Genomic DNA, 19,698 nt, shown 5'->3' with positions numbered 1-19,698 from the left:
ACATTACGTTTTGTGTTTTGCATTCGGGTGAAAAGAATAATAAGTTTCGTGATCATCTAACACGCGAAAACGCTACGTATAGCTGTCCATGCAGTACCTGAATGTTTCCCGTTGTTCTTTATTGTTAGTCGTGCTATAATCCACTCTTACCGGAAACTGGAGCCTTTTAAAGATGAATGAGAAGTTAACTGAAATGATCGGGATTAGTAATATGAATACCGAGTTGGGTTTTTCTTTTCCGAATAATATTCCCGCTTCTGTGATGTTCCTTAGAAAGTTTTTTGTGAGTCCGTACTGTTAACTCTGAGCGAATTTAGTGATTCTGTTTGGAACTATATGCTCCAATTTACGAATTTCAATATTTTTTCCACCCTGCTGTGGTAGTCTATATCCCCTGATTTGTTTGTTGAGCTACATCATTTCTGTTCCTAAAATTGTTTACTCACACAACCATTATTTGCTTACGTAGATTCTCTTTATAAGCGGATACACTTTTTCGATAAGTTGTTCCCCTGTCATTACTACGTTGCACAACTCATCGGTTAAGACGATTTTGGAGGAGTGTGTATTTAATGCGATATGTCCCACTTCCAACTTGTGTTCCAGAGTATTCTAGAACACTCGAAAACATTCGTTAACGAAAGAGAATATTCGTAGGAGGTCGAGATGGTTATAGAAAAACCACGATTTTTTTCCTTTGAAAAATACATTGATTCGAGTGAGACAGCTGATTTCTTAGTGACAGCTACGATGTGACAGCGATCGCCTTCAGCACTCATATCTCCACAACCGCAGCAGCTAGCACCTTATAATCACTATGATTAAGGGCGCGTCGACACTTCGTTGGAGATGTTACGTCCCGAAAGTCTTAACTCTCTCTACACATTTGCAAACTGGGATTACCAGCACTCCGCAAGTAGTCTTCTATAAAATGCTTTCCAAACGCGTCTGAACTCTATCATATGGCTGACTAATCTCGTCGAATCACTGTATGTTGTCTGGATTTTTGAGATAATTCGACTGAACTGGCGATATCAGAAACTGAAGAGGCTGTCAGACTTATTGCAAAATGCATTTACTCACAAACGTAGTGCTTGATGGAGGATTATTAACCCGCTTCTCTGAGAGATACTGTCAGGCCCGTCAGGTGTTATGGCGAGTCCCGTACGTACCAGTAACAACACAAAAGCTGACTTGCTATCACGGCATTCCGAGTGAAGTCTTTGTTAACACTTTGCCGTCCGCGCGTCTTCTACGAATTTATTCGCTTGGCGCCGGCAGCGCTAATTGGGATTACTTGGCTTGTCCCCGACCGCTTGTCACCTTTCCGTTGATGACAAGCTTGAAACACATTCACTTTTGCGCACTTCAATTTTCCGGAAATCCTCTGTTTTGTCGTGTCGTTCCACAAATTTGAATTTTCTTTTCGAGTAACTTCTCTGCAATTTCTACACTGTTATAATAATTACCCATGCACAGGCGATGTCACTTTCCATCAGAAAAATGCAATAGTTCCATCATTGTTTTTGCTAAAGGCTGTCCAGCGCCGGAATATATCTTGAATGAGGAAATGTATCCCGTACTCGAATCACACAGCATCCGAAAAATGGTTCAAATGGATCTGAGCACTATGGGACTTAACATCTATGGTCATCAGTCCCCTAGAACTTAGAACTACTTAAACCTAACTAACCTAAGGACAGCACACAACACCCAGCCATCACCAGGCAGAGAAAATCCCTGACCCCGCCGGGAATCGAACCCGGGAACCCGGGCGTGGGAAGCGAGCAACATCCGAATGAGTATGCCATATTTCGTAATTTTTGATAGATTGTAAACTTTAAAATTTAACCGTCCACACCACGGTATCACTCCTTCATCAATTGAGATGTTTTGACTCAGATTAAACGTTTCTTTAAACTTTTTTGAAAAATAATCAATCACGAATTGCACTTTGACAAGCCGATCGGCATTATCCGGTTTATTGTTGCTGTCGGAAAAATTTAAAAATGATAATATTTGTCTGAATCGGTTGCGGGACACCGTTTTGCGAAGTATCGGTGTGTCTATCAACGGATTCGTTGACTAATAATCACCGATCCTTGCTTTTTTTACAATTCCCTTAAGGATAGCAAGCCGAAACCATTTTCTAAGTTCGGGTCCCGCAATGTCGACAAATTTGGCATTTTTTAAATCCAGTTTCCTTCTATTGCAATTTTGACTGTAGTACTTGTTGGTTTCGTTGCTAATGTCTTCAAATAGTTCGTTCCCAGTACATAATTCTACGATATCCTCGACGCTCTGTGTATCTTTCAGAAATATGTTTGGACCCGCGATCCTTCAGATGTATTATTGGTCCTCGCTAAATCAAAGTCTGACCACTGTGCACTGTCTTCTTCGTCTGATTCAGCCGAATCAGTTGGCAACTGTAGTGTTGGCCGAATTCTTCTTGCACGTATTTCACTATTTTCCTACGATTATGCTTCATTACCATTTTTTTTATATCCAATGTCTTCTTCCCAATCGACTAAGTCGTCCGGAACGTCAGACAAGACGTCCGCGCATTCATCGTAAATAATCCTATTGTCTCTTCCGCCCGCCATGATGAAAGGGCTACAAGTACTTATAAAAACAAAAAAACTTGTTGACATGTGTAAGTTATTGTTACTTAAACAAAACACCAACAGAATGCAAAACATACTAAAGTGCTTTCGCTAGCCACTGAGCGATACCATGCTCACGACACCACTGTGGTGTCGCCGGACGGCATATTGCTAAGACCGGCAGCGTTCACGTTGTACGGTTATAGTGTTGTTTAATATACACTTCCTCCGAAGATGAGTTAAAGAGAAATCCTTGCATGAAACTAAGCATGGGCCATATTTAAGAAGCTATTAAAATTCTACTGTTACTGGGTCGTATGTACGAGCGTATGAAAGAAATAATACGTGCTAAGTTTTTAATAACATAGTATCACCAAGACCAAAGCGAGTTGTCAACATTCACCTAGTTTCTGGTCAACTATGAGAAAACTGTTGAGTTTTTAACACAGTGCATTGTGTCTTTCTGTCCAAATGTTAATAGCTTTAAACAAATCAGTGGCAATTACATCATGTCACTGAAAAGGCGGCTTCAGATCTCCGTCTCACAACCTGTTACGCCTACTCTATCTCATCAAAAGTATCTGGATACCCCTGCGTGAAACGGAATCGATCACCAGGTGTCACCAGAGACGGACCCGCCAGTATTAAAAGGGGCGCGGAGATTTTTGTAGTCAGTAGAGAAGCAGTATCAGCTGAGTGGATCGCAGGAGAGCTCAGTGGCTTCGAACACGGACTAGTCATTGGATGTGACGCGAGTAACAAAACTCTCAGGGACATTTCAATCCTTCTCAAGCTGACCAAATCGACGGTTAGTCATGTGGAACTGGAAACGCGAAGGAAGAAGCGCAGATAAACCAAGAGCAGGCAGATGTCATCTACTGACGGCCAAGGGTGGTTGTGAAGTCGAACGATATCAACGGAGGGAGTCACTAGTGAGTTCTGAAGTGCTACGGGCAGTACAGTTAGTATAATTACTGTGCATACGGAGTTGGGGTACAAAGATCGAGAAGCTCCTCAAAAGCCACAAATTTTTGTCGTCAGTAACACCCAAGGTGATATAAAGAGTGATGCCACTTCACAGTGGATGCTTGGAGACCAGTGAATTGGAGTGGTGAATCACGCTATAGCCTGTGAAAATGGGATGGAAAGGTATGTGTTTGGCTAATGCCTGGAGAATGTTACCTGCCATCATGCAGAGTGCCAAAAATGAAGTGCAGAGGAGATGGTGTCACGTTTCGGGGTGGTTTTCGTAGTTAGGATGTGGGCCTGTTATTGCACTTAAGGAGACGCGAGATGCACAGAGATATGAACACATTTGAGATCCTCTGCTAAACCCGCGGGACAGGACAGGTAGTACACCCAACGGCGCTCAGAAGTTTCCGAGGGTCAGCCTGGAATTCAAACACTAACAGACCGACAGACAGTCAACGGAGCCACCAACAAGATAACTTCCGCTCCACCCGACCAGCACACAACAGGGAGTTCAATGGAACAACGTAGAAGGTATTGGAGCCCATAACCAATTATACACAGAGCTGTCAAACTACACACCGTGCTGGACAGCGACAACACTATGAGGAAAATACACTCCCTGAATTTACGTCAACAGCCAGACCAGGTAACCAGAACGTTAGCGGCCACAAGGGAGAAGATTCAGCTGGAGTACTTCAGTTCAAAATAACAAAGTACAGTTAAACTCCACTGAAGGGTGGCTAAAATTTGCCAACTTGGAAACACACGTTGTTGCTCGCGGGAATGTTCCAACAGCCGACAACAAAATCCAAACGACACAGTGTGAAGAATCGTGACTTGCTGGTAGATTAAGTCAAAACTCAGCTTTCGTGTCCAGGATCGGTGAGCCACAGATCTCGTAGTAATGGGAACAGCACCACACACTCCGACCATGCGTGGACGCCGCCAGCAGCCCTGGCCAAACCACGCGCCGCGATTTGCTCTCTGCTCCACGCCAACCGACGAACTGCCCAAGCCCGGAAACGGTGAAAGGACCATGAGACGACCGACAGAACGACCAACCAACGGTCGTCCCGCTCCGATCTCCCTCCTTCGGACAGTTCATGTGTGTTGCCAGCGGTTTGCGAGCACTGGCTGTAAACGCCTCACCGGCGCTACATCCCTGACTTCACCTCTACTGCGTCCCGACTGCACTGCTGGTCCGTCCCGAACTGACTGCCAGACAGACGACGACCCGGAATTACCATCGGTTGCTCCAAAGATGTTACGACAGTTCACTTATCGATACGCGCTGCTGCTGCCGCAAGTGATGGAGGAAGTTAGTGACGCCAGTAAATGGAATAAGAAAACGAGGCGGCAGTACCGTAATAGAAGATGACAAACAATCAATGGAATGAACACGAGCCTTGCACGGCTCAATATTTTATAACACTATGTACTTCATACGGCAGAGGAAAAGTTCAGAGATGATGATTCTATCAGCGTGACTACGGATCCTGTCTTAAAGCTGTATCTATGAGGCAAGTGTTTATGGACAATAACATTCCTGAAGTGGATTGGTTCGGCCAGCGTCGACTTGGCTCCAGACCCAAGCATGCTACGTCAATGCCTTTTCTGGTTTCAGCTCTTGAGCAAGAATGCACTGCCATTCGTACAAAGACATTCAGACACGCCACTGAAAGTCTGACCAGCAAAGTTGAGCTGTCAGAAAAGCGAAGGGTGGACACACACACCATATTGATGTCCACTAACAAATGTCCGGATACTTTTGTCCAGATCTGTATGGTCAGGATTTTACTCGCGCTCCTACGATGTCTTCCTTCCTTCGGAATGTTACATCGCAATTTATGCGTGCAGCAGACAGCCGTGACTCATTAACATGTCCGCCTGGACAAAGTGTGACTGGTGGCTGGAAGGTAATGGTTCCTTGGGTAACAGTTACCAGCGGAAAAATGCTGCTATCGCAGCAGAAAAAGCAAGAATGCCCCTCTTTATTAAAAACACTGACTCAAAAGTGGTACCAGCTGCATCATCCCACCTTCCTCAGCACCTTTAAAAATGTTCCAAAAAATGTGGCAAGCGAAACTTCCGTGCTCTTTCTAAAATGCAACTAACCTTTCATTTCCACAAGCAACCCGAACTGGAGCTTGTCCCCACCCACTAGGCCATCGCTATAAGTCACTGATACCCATCCACTCCCACTTGTCCAGTCTCACTCACCCATTCAGCCAAACTCACTTTCATTATCTCTTCGTGTCTCTCTAACTGTCTATGTCTCCTCTCTCACAGCCACAGTCCCTTTTGTTCTGTCCTGCTACTGCTACTACTGTCTGCTCTCACAGTCACTGTCTCCCTCTTGCCCTCTCTTATTGCTGGTGTCTCATCCATTCCATGTCATTGGTGCTGTCTCTTCCTACTATCAATATTTCTCTTTTCTGTTGACATTGTCATATACCCTGTCTCTTTAGCACTGACTCTCACCCATTTCAATTTTCTCCAGCTTTTTATTCTTCTCACATCAGTATTCTTTCCTTCATTCTTTCCCTAGCACTGCTCTGTGAGTACCAACTCTGTTCCACTGCCACAGTGGCACTCTCTTTACCTTACATTGCCATTGTCACCTTCGCTCTCCCTATACCATAACTGTGTATGCTATCGTCCAATTTTTATTACTTTTCCGTCTCTTTCTCACTGTCATTGTCTCCTGCTTTCTGAACATAAAAAGCGCAAACATGTACATGAGCAAAAAATTTTGGGATAATTGTTAAAGGTACTGAGGATGGGGGAATGAGGTAGCTGGTGCACCACTTTTCAGTTAGAATCTTTTAATAACCAACAGCACGTTCGCCATTTCTGTGCTCCCATAGGAGCACTTTTCCGCTGCTTCACATCTTTTTACTGTTATAGCAGAGCATATCACTTACATGACAAGAGCTCTATGGTCAATAAAATTTTGGTACTTTATTTATGAGATTTTACACCTCAAACAGGAATTCATGCACACAAAAATTTTACTTGTGCTGCAGTATTGCAACATGGGGTTCCCAGAACCCTTCTCATGATAACGGAGACACTTCACAGCATATTTCTCTAGGCTACGTCAATTTATGAATTGCGTTTTCGTCTTACTCCGAATTTTACGTTTGAATTTTACGTGTACAAGTATGGTAACTTTGAACGTATTCATATCGGAAATGGATACAAATATGAAGAAAATCTTCCGGTCTGTTGGAGATCGGGATCTCACGAACACATCGTTAAAATTTCAGTCATTTGCTGTGTATAGCTTCTTGGAGCTCACGGTTCCGTTTTGGTCTCCAAAGTCAAAGTTTTTCGGTTTTTCTCTGGTATCGCCCTTGAACTAAACGGTGCCTTCATGAGCGCCTTAAGACGCGCTGTAGACCACATGTAATGCAAAATGAATCAACTGATCTGCTCCATTTATCTCAGATTCAAAATTTTATCCTGATATGTAGGATGATTACAGTAATAGGATCCTTTTGTTAGGTATACAAATGGACCTTAAGCCGATGGCTATCCAAAACACTTGACCCTCAGTTTCTATCACCAATACAACCCGAGGTATTAGACACGGTAAAATGACGTTTAGTCAAACCCACAACGCGTGTGTGGTGTACTTCCTTCCAGCTCCATAGACGGGACGAGGTTCTGCTCACTCGGCTTCGGATAGGCCACAGTCCCATGACGCATGGCTTCCTGCTCCGGCGAGAGGACCCTCCTATGAGTGGTGCTTGTGGCGTCCAGATCACTGTGCGCCATGTTTTATTGGATTGCGTTTTATTTTCTGACCAGAGAGTCGCGGCTGACTTGGCGGTGGATCTGCCATCACTTTTAGGAAATACAGAAACGAATGTGGTTAAAGCTCTGTGACTTTTCCAATATTTTTACTAATATTTTAGGGAGACGGTCTTAATTTGTTCACAGGGTGACTGGCTCGCCCATATTTTATGTAAGTGGCCAGCCAGTGACAATTTCCTGTGGCATCCTTGACGCTGCTTTCTCGTTTTCCTTACGTTTTATTTTCTTATACAGCATATTTCTCCTTTTCCCGCTTTCTTAGCGTGTATGTTTCCATTTTACTAAGTTTGTCCACATTAGTTTCTTTTAATATGTGTCAGGGCGCTGATGACCTCGACGTTGAGCAGCCATAAGCCCTAACACACACACAAGCATTTTGCGACATACCACCGCATACATAACGGTAACAGGGGTAGACTGCAGAGTGTCGAGTACATACTGTAACCGCACTGAGCAAGCGGCGCCACCGTTCCAATATGGGACACGCGACACGTTTTCAGCTGCTAGTGTGTTGTGCGTTTTCGACTTAGTCTTGTGCTCGCGTATTATGCAAACATGATATCCCATAGCGTAGTGAAGTACTCGTACAAATGTTTTGTATTCAGACTTACGTATAATTGCGTCCAGTTGCCAAAAATTAATAAAACACAGAGAACTAGTTACTTGTGGCAATACATTTTCGTAAGAGACGAAAGGAACGAAAGTTCTCTAGTTTCGATATGTTGGCAGCGTCATTACCTTGCAGGAGGATTTTGTCAATAGCCAGTTATGTTATGATCGTTGTCCTCGGTTAACCACAAAATAATTTGAGAAAATTCTGTTTTGAAATATAAAATCTCACCTGTTGAATGAATCGCGAATATTATATTTCGAACCATCGACAAATATTTGGTAATTCAAAGTTTAGAACGATTTTCTCAACCACACGAAATATTGCTGCAATAAGCTATCAACTCACTGTAACTGGAGCGTTGTAACCTCCTGTTCGTAATGAACACTTTAGCCCAGTGGTCGTCAAATCGCGCCCTGCGGGCAGCATTCGGCCCGAATCAAATGTTTGTGCGGCCAGTGATTTTATGATAATATGCAGCTAGCAATAAACAGCCAAATCCAAAACGGCGACTAATGTTAAAAGTGAAACTTGGTAATGTCGGGTGACCGAGATACAGGGATCTGTATTACTCGTTAAAAATTTTAATAGCCTTGTACGTTTCAAACACAGTTGAGTTTTCGCGTTAACTGAAGGTAACTATACATTAATTTCTATAGATTTTGACTTACACATAGTAACAATGTTCTTGAGGTAAATACGGTAGTTAACGTACATAATTTTTTGTAAGCTTGGTATATTTATCTCTATTTTATTTTTAAAACACTCTGAAATTCACATTTTTACACTCATTTTCGCACATCTGAAGATGGTTGTCAACCATCCGAAACCTGTTATTCGCGAACTTCAATTTTATGCTTTACTAGTTTTTCGCCCGCTGCTTTGCCCGCATGGACTGCATACTATGTGATCAAAGGTATCCGGACACCGTCAAAAACACACATTTTTCACATTAGGTGCATTGTGCGCCACCTACTGCCAGGTACTCCATATCAGTGACCTCAGTGCTCATTAGACATCGTGAGAGGGCAGAATGGGGTGCTCCGCGGAACTCACGGACTTCGAAAGTGGTCAGGTGATTGGGTGTCACTTGTGTCATACGTCTGTACACGAGACCTCCACACTCACAAACATCCCTAGGTCCTCTGTTTCCGATCTCATAGTGAAGTGGAAACGTGAAAGGACTCGTGCAGCACAAAAGCGTACAAGCTGACCTCGTCTGTTGACTGACAGAGACCGCCGACAGTTGAAGAGGGTCGTAATGTGTAATAGGCAGACATCTATCCAGACCATCACTCAGGAATTCCAAACTGTATCATGGTCCACCGCAAGTACTATGACAGTTAGGCGGGAGGTGAGAAAACTTGGATTTCATGGTTGAGCGGCTGCTCATAAGCCACACATTACACCGGAAAACGCCAAACGACGCCTCGCTTGGTGTAAGGAGCGTAAACATTGGACGATTGAACAGTGGAAAAACGTTATGTGGAGTGATGAATCACGGTACACAATGAGGCGATCCGGTGGCAGGGTGTGGGTATGGCGAATGCCCGGTGAACGTCATCTGCCAGGGTGTGTAGTGCCAACAGTAAAATTCGGAGGCGAGTGTGTTGCGGCGTGGTAGAGTTTTTGATGGAGGAGGCTTGCACCACTTGTTGTTTTGCGTGGCACTATCAGAGTACAGGCTTACATTGATTTTGAAACACCTTCTTGCTTCCCACTGTTGAAGAGCAATTCGAGGATGGCGATTGCATCTTTCAACACGATCGATCACCTGTTCATAATGCACGGCTTGTGGCGGAGTGGTTACACGACAATAACATTCCTGTAATGGACTGACCTGCACAGAGTCCTGACCTGAATCGTACAGAACATCTTTGGGATGTTTTGGAACGCCGACTTCGTGCCTGGCCTCAGCGACTAACAATGATACCACTCTTCAGTGCAGCACTCTGTGAAGAATGGACTGGCATTCCCCGAGAAACCTTCCAGCACCTGCTTGAACGTATGTTTGCAAGAGTGGAAGCTGTCATCAAGGCTAAGGGTGGGCCAACACCATACTGATTCCAGAATTACGGATGAAGGGCACCACAAACTTTTAAGCAATTTTCAGCCAGGTATTCGGATACTTTTGATCACATGGTGTATAGTCTGCAGTTTTTTTTGTTTATCTTTAATCGAATTTTCATATTGTTCACAAACTTCAACATCTTCTACACTATTCACGCTAATTAAGGCCTTAGGAGCATTACCTTTTCCAAACTTCCTTCTGATCATAAAGCGATTCTGGTAGCTGGATTCCTTTTGCGCTCTTATGGTGACATTTCTTAAGAAACTTTCATCCCACGACATGTATTTCTTTATAATAAGTGAAATACCAATTTCCACAGATTTAGCTTTAAAATTTTTTAATGTAACGAAATATTTTCTCAAAAATTTTCTTATCCTATTTCACCTCATTAGAAGTTGATTTTCGAAGAGCAATGAAACACGTTTCATTCATTTCCTAAACACAAGCGTAATACAGTTTTTTCATAGATTTAGCTTTGAAAATGATTTCATAATAAATTTCATAAAACTTTTCATGCCCTACTTCTCTTTTTAGGGGATGAATTTCCAAAAACTCTGAAATATATATATTTTTGAAATTTGTAATCATGACGTCAAATACCAATTTCCGTAGCTTTAAAAATGCTTTGGTAAATGTTTAATATTGTTTTGTTTCCAAAAGACTTCCACCCCACTATTTTAACCCCTTAGTGCTTGAATTTACAAAAATGATAAAATATGTATTTTTTATTTGTGATTCAGAAACGAAATGTCAATTTTTTCGTAGTTATAGCTTCAGAATTGCCTTAATAGCGATATATTTTCCATTTTCATTGTCAACAATGACTACATTATAAGACCCACACCGAATCCAAATTTTAAGTTTTTATCCTTAGCGGTTTCGGCTTGGTGATAATGTATCCGAGAATCAGTCTGGCCCTGTGTCACCCCCGTAGGGGTTGAATTTCGAAAAGCAGTGAAACATGTATTTTTTCATTTCCAACCTAGAAGCGAAATACCAATTTTCATGTATATAGCTTTAAAAATGCCCTAACAATGAAATGTTTCCATAAAACCCCTTGGGGGTTGAATTTCTAAAAGCAGAAACATGCTGAGTTTTTATTTCTAACAGAGAAGTCAAATATCAATTTTCATAGGTTTATCTTCAAAAATGCTTACATAATGAAATATTTCGATAAAAATTTTCGTCCCTTACTTAAGGGCCGTAGGGAATGAATGTCCGAAATCAGAGAGACACATATTTTATTTCTAACTACTAACCCAAATTCATATTTTCGTAGATTCATCACTAAAAATGCTCCCAGAATGAAAGATTTCATACAATATTTCATATCGTATTTCACCCTCTTAGGGGATGAATTTCCAAATACACTGAAACACTTGTTATTTTGTTTGTATCCGAGAAGTCAAATACCAGTTTTCACATATATAGGTTTTAAAAGAACTTCAGCAGTTCCTTAATAATGATTTGCATTCAAAACCCTTTCAGCCACTATTTCATTCTCAAAGGAGTCAAGTTTCCAAGTATGCTGAAACATGTTTTTCTTTATTTCTAACCGAGAAACCAAATAACAATTTTCGTAGATCTAGCTACAGAATTGTGTGAATGGTGACATATCTTCGAAACACCTTTCATCCCCCGCTTCATCCTCTTAGGGGTATACTTTCGGAAAACCCCTTTTTTAACGACGTTTACAGTATAAAATCAACACCCTCTCCAACTTTCTAGTTTCTATCCTTAGTGGTTTGGACAGGGCAAATAAAATTGGCCTGGAGAACAGAGTACCAGGGTACAAAGAAACACAGCAGAGGGAAGGAAGTACAGTACTGACCCGACTATAGTAGATGTGGAAAGTGACAACCATTCATCTCTTGGCACAGCAAGTAGCTGAAGGAGGATCGAAACTGTACTGCTGGAATTACTACACTCTCATCCGAAATTTTCTGCTGCAGTTCTTGAAGACTGTGAAGGTAGTTGCGACACGCCTTAGACTCTAGAGCTCGCCTCACAAAGTAATCGCACAGATGTGATTTGGGTGGCCAGCTAGGGCCGCAATCAGACTACAGGTCCAGGTGGAGTATTCGTCTCCATAACCGACGTGATACACCGGTGTCTTGCGACAGGCATCAGGTTATTTTTGTCGGGCTCTAAAGCATTTTCTGGTGAACTGCAGCCACAGTTCAAAAAATGGCTCTGAGCACTATGGGACTTAACTTCTGAGGTCATCAGTCCCCCAGAACTTAGAATTATTTAAACCTTACTAACCTAAGGACATCACACACGTCCTTGCCAAAGGCAGGATTCGTACCTGCCACCGTAGCGGTCGCGCGGTTCCAGACTGTAGCGCCTAGAACCGCTCGGCCACCCCGGCCGGCGCAGCCACATTTTCTGGTGTTCGGGCACGTATTGGAACGTTTTGACTTGTTCAAAACACATCCAGATTTTCGGTCTAAGCTCTGCATGGCACTCTTTGCAGGCACTTCGACACCATTACACTTCTCAGCAAACAACTGACCACACCGAAGACCAGCTGCTCCACTGCGAGTACCATCGTCCCCTTTGCACTGTAGCATTCACACACAAACACACACACACACACACACACACACACACACACACACACACACGCACACAGCCCGCACTACGCGCTGAATAGCAGCGGATCTTGTGCTGGGCGTACATGTGGTGTGCGCGTAACGGGGTGTAGTTGTATGCATGCATTCATGTCTACTCGTATCCAGTCTTCCGCCCCACTTCTATCTGCCCCACGCTGTATATGGATTGTGGTCAAGACTATTAAATAATTATAGTTCAGAACTTCTGAAGAGCGTAGTTTTCCTGCCCAGTAAGAAACAAAAATATTTACAGAAACATTAATATTTATAGATGTGCTAATTGTTAACTGACGGTGAATTCGGCCGTGAGCTAAGGAAAGTTGGCCGCTTACCGAGGATCATAGAGATAAGTAGTTCGGCCACTGCAGGATTGAGGGATCTGAGAAGGGGAATATTCCAGTCCGATCAGCTGTTATGGTATACATTTTTAGCCGCAAGCAACATGTATTCGTGGATGCGCATTACACAGACGATCATCTTTAGATGCGGCATATTTTTGCAGCAAGGACTAGGAAATTAAATTAATGTCGTTGCAATTCAACGCAATGTGTAGAAGAAAAATTTTATTAAAAAGTGAGTAAAAATTTGTGATAGTGTCCCATATTGCGTAATGGACTTAAAACTAAGTACAGTTGCTATGTATGTTTGCAGGCGGGGATATTCAGCCGCCAAACAATTATTACAATTCTGCTTGATACCTTCAGCCATCATTTAATTTGCACAATTCGCCATTAATTTTGGTCAATGGCTATTATCAAGCTTAGCCTTAAACGAAAAAATCAAACCATTAGGGGTTACACTGTTTACAGGGAAATATGATATTTAATGGTTTTTCAATTACTGGCATAAACAGCAGGAAAGTTGTATTGTAATTTGAACAAAAGTAATTTGTTCTATTAAGCCCACCATAGCACGTGAAACATTTATCACAATAATAACTGTGTTCACATAATTTCGTCAAGAAAAAGTTTCGAGAGATCCCCCGCCAAATCTTCCATTGAGTATGTTCAAGAGAAATTCATGTCACTCTTACAACATATGCTAAAGAGCCAAAGAAACTGGTACACCTGTTTAATATCGTGTAGGGCCCCCGCGAGCACACAGAATTGTCGCAACACGATGTGGCACGGACTCGAATAATGTCTGAAGTAGTACTGGAGGGAACTGACACCGTTAATCCTGCAGGGCTGTCCACAGATCCGTAAGAGTTAGAGAGGCAGGAGATCTCTTCGGAACAACACGTTGCAAGGTATTTCTGATATGCTCAACAGTGTTCATATCTGGGGTCTTTGATGGCCAGGGAAAGTGTTTAAGCTCAGAAGATTGTTCCTGGAGCCCTTCTGTACTAATTCTGGATTTGTGGGGTGTCGCATCGTTCTGCTGGAATTTCCAAAGTACGCCGGAATGCACAATGGACATGAATGGATGCAGGTAATCATTCAAGATGCTTACGTACGTGTCACCCGTCAGAGTCGTATCTAGACGTATCAGGGGTCCCATATCAGTCCCACTGCACACGCCATACACCATTACAGAGCCTCCACCAGCTTGAACAGTCACCTGCTGACATGCAGGGTCCATGGATTCATGAAGTTGTCTCCATACTCGTACACGTCCATCCGCTCGATACAATTTGAAACAAGACTCGCCGCACAAGGCAACATGTTTCCAGTCATCAACAGTCCAATGTCGGTGTTGACGGGTCCAGGCGAGGCGTAAAGCTTTGTGTCGCGCAACCATCAAAGGTACACGAGTGGGTCTTCGGCTCCGAAAGCCCATATCGATCATGTTTCGTTGAATTCTTCGCACGCTGACACTTGTTGATTGCCCAGCACTGAAATCTGCAGTAATTTGAGGAAAGGTTGCGCTTCTGTCACACTGAATGATTTTCTTCAGTGGTCGTAGGTCCCGTTCTTGCAGGAACTTTTTCCGGCTGCTACAATGCCGGAAATCTCATGTTTTACTGGATTCCTGATATTTACTGTACACTCGTCAAATGGTCGTAAGCGAAAATCCTACTTTAAGGCTACCTCTGAGATGCTGTGTCCCATCGCCAGTGCGCCGACTATAACAGCACGTTCAAACTCGCTTAAATCTTGATAACCTGCCATTGTAGCATCAGTAACCTATCAAACAACTGCGCCAAGGACTTGTGTTACATGGGCGTTGCCGACCACAGACTCGTATTATGCCTGTTTACATATATCTGTATCTGAGTACGCATGCCTGCACCATGCCTTTGGCGCTTCAGTGTATTATTATTAATCAACTAATCCGCTCACACAGAAAACACAACAGATTTCGCCAGTCAATTACAGTGCCAAAACTTTGGGGTATCTGAGGGTAGCAGCAACTTGGAACAGCGAACATTCGACACGAAGTGTTCCGAATTGTGCCTTATTTTAACGATCAGTACTTGTGGGCTAGCCGTCAGATTATAACGTCCTTTCTATAGCTAGTCTATTACGGCTCATGACGTACTAATTTATGTAGGATACCAATTAATGATAACGTCAGTACATATGTAGCTACAAGTGCCGCTCACAGTCTCATTATTGGCTCCTGAACAAAAACGCTTGACGACCACTGTTTTAGCCTGTCCCTAATTTAAAGTGAGTTTTGGATGTAAGGTAATACGGGAAACTGGTTGCGATCTATTACAATAGTTCAACGCCAGTGAAAAAACTTGCCACACAGGACGCTCATATTCACCATCTTGCCGGGAAGCTATGTTGTACTACATTTTTAAACTGAGAACGACCTCCGAAATTCGAATACCACAACAGTATCGGTCAAGAAACAGATTTCCAGCAACTACACTTCTTGCCAACTCAGCACCATCTTAAGACTCATAACAGCATGCACATTTCCCATTTTCTTAGGAATGACGACATTTTCCGCGTGAGTGCTATGTCAACAGCTTTTAAGGTCTCTATAGAGTATACACTAAGTGATAGCACAGCTTGAGATACTATTCTTTATGGTATAGATTAGTTCTAAGAATTTATTCTGAAGTGATACATTTGACATTGTTATCAGATTATGCGCGGTTTCAGAGGGAAAACATAATTAATAGTACGTAGATAATGAAGATGGTATTTGCAAATTGGTGTTTCACTTTCCTTAGTCCCTTGAATAAGGTAACTTGTCGACAGCGGTAGCTCTCAACTGAAAACAATTTGTGAATTAAATCACTTTCTGTAACACTCAGTTACACTACAAACTAGGAGACGAACAGGGAAATTTGTGCACTGGAAATTCTTCCTTATGATCGGCCTCAGATATTGTTAACCACATCCTGAAACCGAAAATCTAATAAACGATCGGAGACTGAAATAGTAGTGCTTAAAGAAAGTCGAACACATTTCACGTAGAGCCACTTAAAAGGACATTCTCTGCAAGAGTCACAAAGTGATTTCGCCGGAACTGATAGTGACCGCCGCTTCACACGCCAGTGGACGGCCGATATTTTGTGTGACTGGACATGAGGAGTTGTTTCCGTCATTTTGTGACAATATGATCTTAATATCGAAGGGGTCTTCACGAAACAGTCCGAAAAGTGTCCCAACACAATAAAACATAGCTCTAGTGAAGGAAAGCCAGCAGAAGTTTCAACGTCATTTAGCAGTAAAGGTAGGAATACTCGTAAAAAGCTGGAGTTTTGTCAAAAGAAGGCTGAGCATCGTAATTCGTGCAAATACATCTCACCCACTAACCGTGATAGCACGATAGAGAACATTGAATTACCAACTCATCCTGCAAGTGGAAGGGTACTCAAGTTCATACATCTACGAAAGTATTCAACAGCCTGTTCAGACGAAGTACGAGCAAATGTAATGATCGTCTATGACTGTAGCTACTCGATAATAAATTTGTCTTATCACTCTTACAATAGTAAACATTGTGTGAAGCATAATATCACCATTCAAAAGTTAAAATATTAAGAATTAGTAGACACAACAGGCTCATGGCATTATCTTACCTAAATGACAAAACGAAAAGTGTATCAGTTCCATCTCTACCACATACTAGCAGATGATCAGAATTTGAAGCAATCAGAGATGCGGTTCCACAAGGTTCTATTTTGCGTCATCCATTGTTACAGTTTCACAAGTTACAAATTTTGCCCTTTTAGCAGATGATAGAGGCATAGGAATAAAAAGTAGTACGTGTCTCTTTATGGAAGAGTGTACCTAACGAAACTTTTAACACCATCAACGAAAGGTTCAAGGAAGGTGCATTATCAACGAAATGTGGCAACACTCGGTATATACAGTTTTGTGCTTCTCGTAGAACTCCACGAATTAAAAAAAAAAAACCTTTGCAAAAAATGCAATACAAGAAGTTGAAAACGTTGATTTTTAGAAATACAGATAGACCACAATGTAAACTGGAAAACCAACTGGTGAGTATTAATAAAGCACTTTAGTTCAGCTACGGTTGCAGTACGCATAATTACTACTATATGTGATTTAAAAACGAAGAAACTAATTTACTCTGCATATTTCCATTCACTAATGAGTTGTGAAATCATTTTTTGCGAACACAAAAGCGTATTCTAAGAACTGTACCTGGTGTCAATTATAGAAAATTCTGCAGAGATCTGTTCAAAGAACTTGGTATTCTGATATCTAACATACATTAATTTTCGTTGTTATAACCATTATTCTTCTTTTCTGAAAAATTGTAAAAATCATTAATATAGCACTAGGATGAAAAACAACCTCTACAAACGCTGTTAGAGCTTAACCTTAGTACAGAGGAGACTCAGATGCTAAAGTACACGCGTATGCAACAATCTGCCAGAGCACAGAGCACATTAAACGTCGCGTACGCAATCTGGCGGAGAATGCAAGAATTCTATGTTGCGCAATACCTTTTACTCCATTTATGAGAGTCTCACAGAAATTCTCAAATTAGATATTTAAGGTTATTACATAATTAGGGTCACTGCTGTAATATAATAATATTTCGTAGTGCTAAGTCGTTTCCTGCTATTACAGCTGAATTACATTAAATGCAAATGATTTATTTACACGGCCGACGGAACACTCTTCGCGGGAATCATTGAATAGGATTAACGTGATACAATTTAAATAGTAAACCTGACGTTTAATGCTGTAGAGTCCGCTTATCGTCACTACAAAGAAGCTTCACTTATGCTGGAGAGTATTGTGATACACAACTATAGGAAATAAGCACTCACATACGGTGTACAGAAGGACGACACCATATCATCGCTGTAGGGTAAGCTCCACTTATATACAATACCAAGGAGAGTATATGTCGGCAGACGTCACTTGGACCTGCACGGTCTGTACGAGGATATCAATATATGACGTTTGTGGAGTGTAAGACTGTAATTTTTAGGACAAAAACAGCACTTAGTTTCTCCATTTACAGGTCATGCACCTTGTCCGTCATGTTCCCTGTGAGCAGATTGAATCTCTAAGTGCTTCTCTAAAATGCCTGTAAAATAGTCTGCAGCAGCTGCCGTTACCTCCACTTCGTACAAACAACTTTACGTCGGTGTATTTTGTTAAATTTAGCAACAGGTGGAATTGAGAGAACAGCAAATTTGCTGAACAACATAGATATTTCAACAGTTCATTTCTAGGTACACATTTGTTTCCAAAGTTAAGGCATTTGCACAGGTATTTTTTCATACAACTGGTGCAAAAAATTTGCGTGGTATACCCTACTTATTTGTGTACCGTTTTCAAGGAAATCAACAACAGAAAACCTCTTTGGATCCCGGAAGTCACTCACATTATTCTGCCAGGCAGATACAATCTAAATCGTACTTTTTTGTAAATGTTCACAGGTTCCATACAATGCTTCATTTGCTGTTTACTTCAAGTTTTCGACCACATCCGATACACAATCACAAATTGTAGAATAAAGCAGTTGATTCCTTTCTGAAATGTTGCCAACGTTGACGAGAAACTCGTTTTGATTCACGGGATTGGATAAATGCAACAATAGTATAATTGGAAAAATTAATCACTTGTTTCATAAGTACAGCAACTAAACCTTCACCAGCTTCAGATGAGTTTAAGTGAGCGACAAACTATAAACGAAGAAACGCAGAAAATCTGGAGTGGTGCACTAGCGCACCTATTAGGGTGAAACGCTTGATACTTACCATACACTTCCGTGCAACGTTTATCAAAGTAATATGACCAACATTTAGAGGCTATGAAATTCCTTCCTCGCGCCTTGGGTAGTATGGAGAAGCCTTGCTGTCAATTTAGGGGAAGCTGCACTCACCTATGGTGTAGAATATGGTGACGGTTACGTGGAAGCTGCTTGCGAAGACCCTCCAGCACCTCTCGAGGACGCCAGCGTTGCCTCAGTGGTAAAGGGTGAAGGGAGCGGTGCCACCCTGCCTTCGCTATGAGGGGTAGGTAACTGGACTCACCAATGGTGGAGACGATGGTGCCGACGAAGTGGAAGCTGCCCGCGAAGTCCCAGCGGCGGCGCTTGTGGATGATGCCGGCGGCGCTGGCGTTCCCGTAGGCGTACAGCAGCCGGTGCACGCGCTCCATCACGTCCGGGGCGCCCTGCGCCGCCCCCGCCGCCCCCTGCGCCGCTCTGCCGCCGCCCGAGCCGTTCGCCGCGCCGCCCCCGGCCTCCGCCCCCAGCTGCGCGGCGTCTCCGCCCCCGGCCGCGAGCCGAGGCGTCGCCGCCCCCGCTGCGGGTCGCGGTTCTCCGGAGGACTGGCAGCACGACGGCGGACTGCCCGTGTCTGTGGCACACACAGTGGCAACAACGTCAAGGAACGCTCTGCTCTCCTTTCACTGTCTCCAAAGCATTAACGAGTAACGAATTATAACGTGACTGGCAAATAAGAAACCTAATAATGTTAAACGATGTTACCAAAAATTCATGACCGATTTTCTTCAAATTTAACAGGTGTGGTTGTTTTCCTGTCCGGACGGGGTATGACCCTCACTCTATTTGATACCCAGTTCAACAGGCTCGACGTCAACAAACTATATTATACGC

General features: G+C 42.7%; 1 protein-coding gene across 1 annotated transcript in view; it reads right to left on the bottom strand.

Annotated features, from left to right (window-relative positions):
• The window catches only part of LOC126417123 (potassium channel subfamily K member 13-like), a 487,391-nt gene extending 468,153 nt beyond the window's left edge, over positions 1-19,238 (bottom strand). The window contains exon 1 of the mRNA XM_050085019.1: positions 19,112-19,238. Coding sequence (XP_049940976.1) covers positions 19,112-19,238 — 127 coding nt within the window. The remainder of the gene's footprint in view (positions 1-19,111) is intronic.
• Between the last annotated feature and the right edge of the window lie 460 nt (positions 19,239-19,698).

Source organism: Schistocerca serialis, chromosome 8 (genome assembly GCF_023864345.2).
Source record: "Schistocerca serialis cubense isolate TAMUIC-IGC-003099 chromosome 8, iqSchSeri2.2, whole genome shotgun sequence".
NCBI lineage: Eukaryota > Metazoa > Arthropoda > Insecta > Orthoptera > Acrididae > Schistocerca > Schistocerca serialis.
This window is presented reverse-complemented; position numbering and strand designations above follow the sequence as displayed.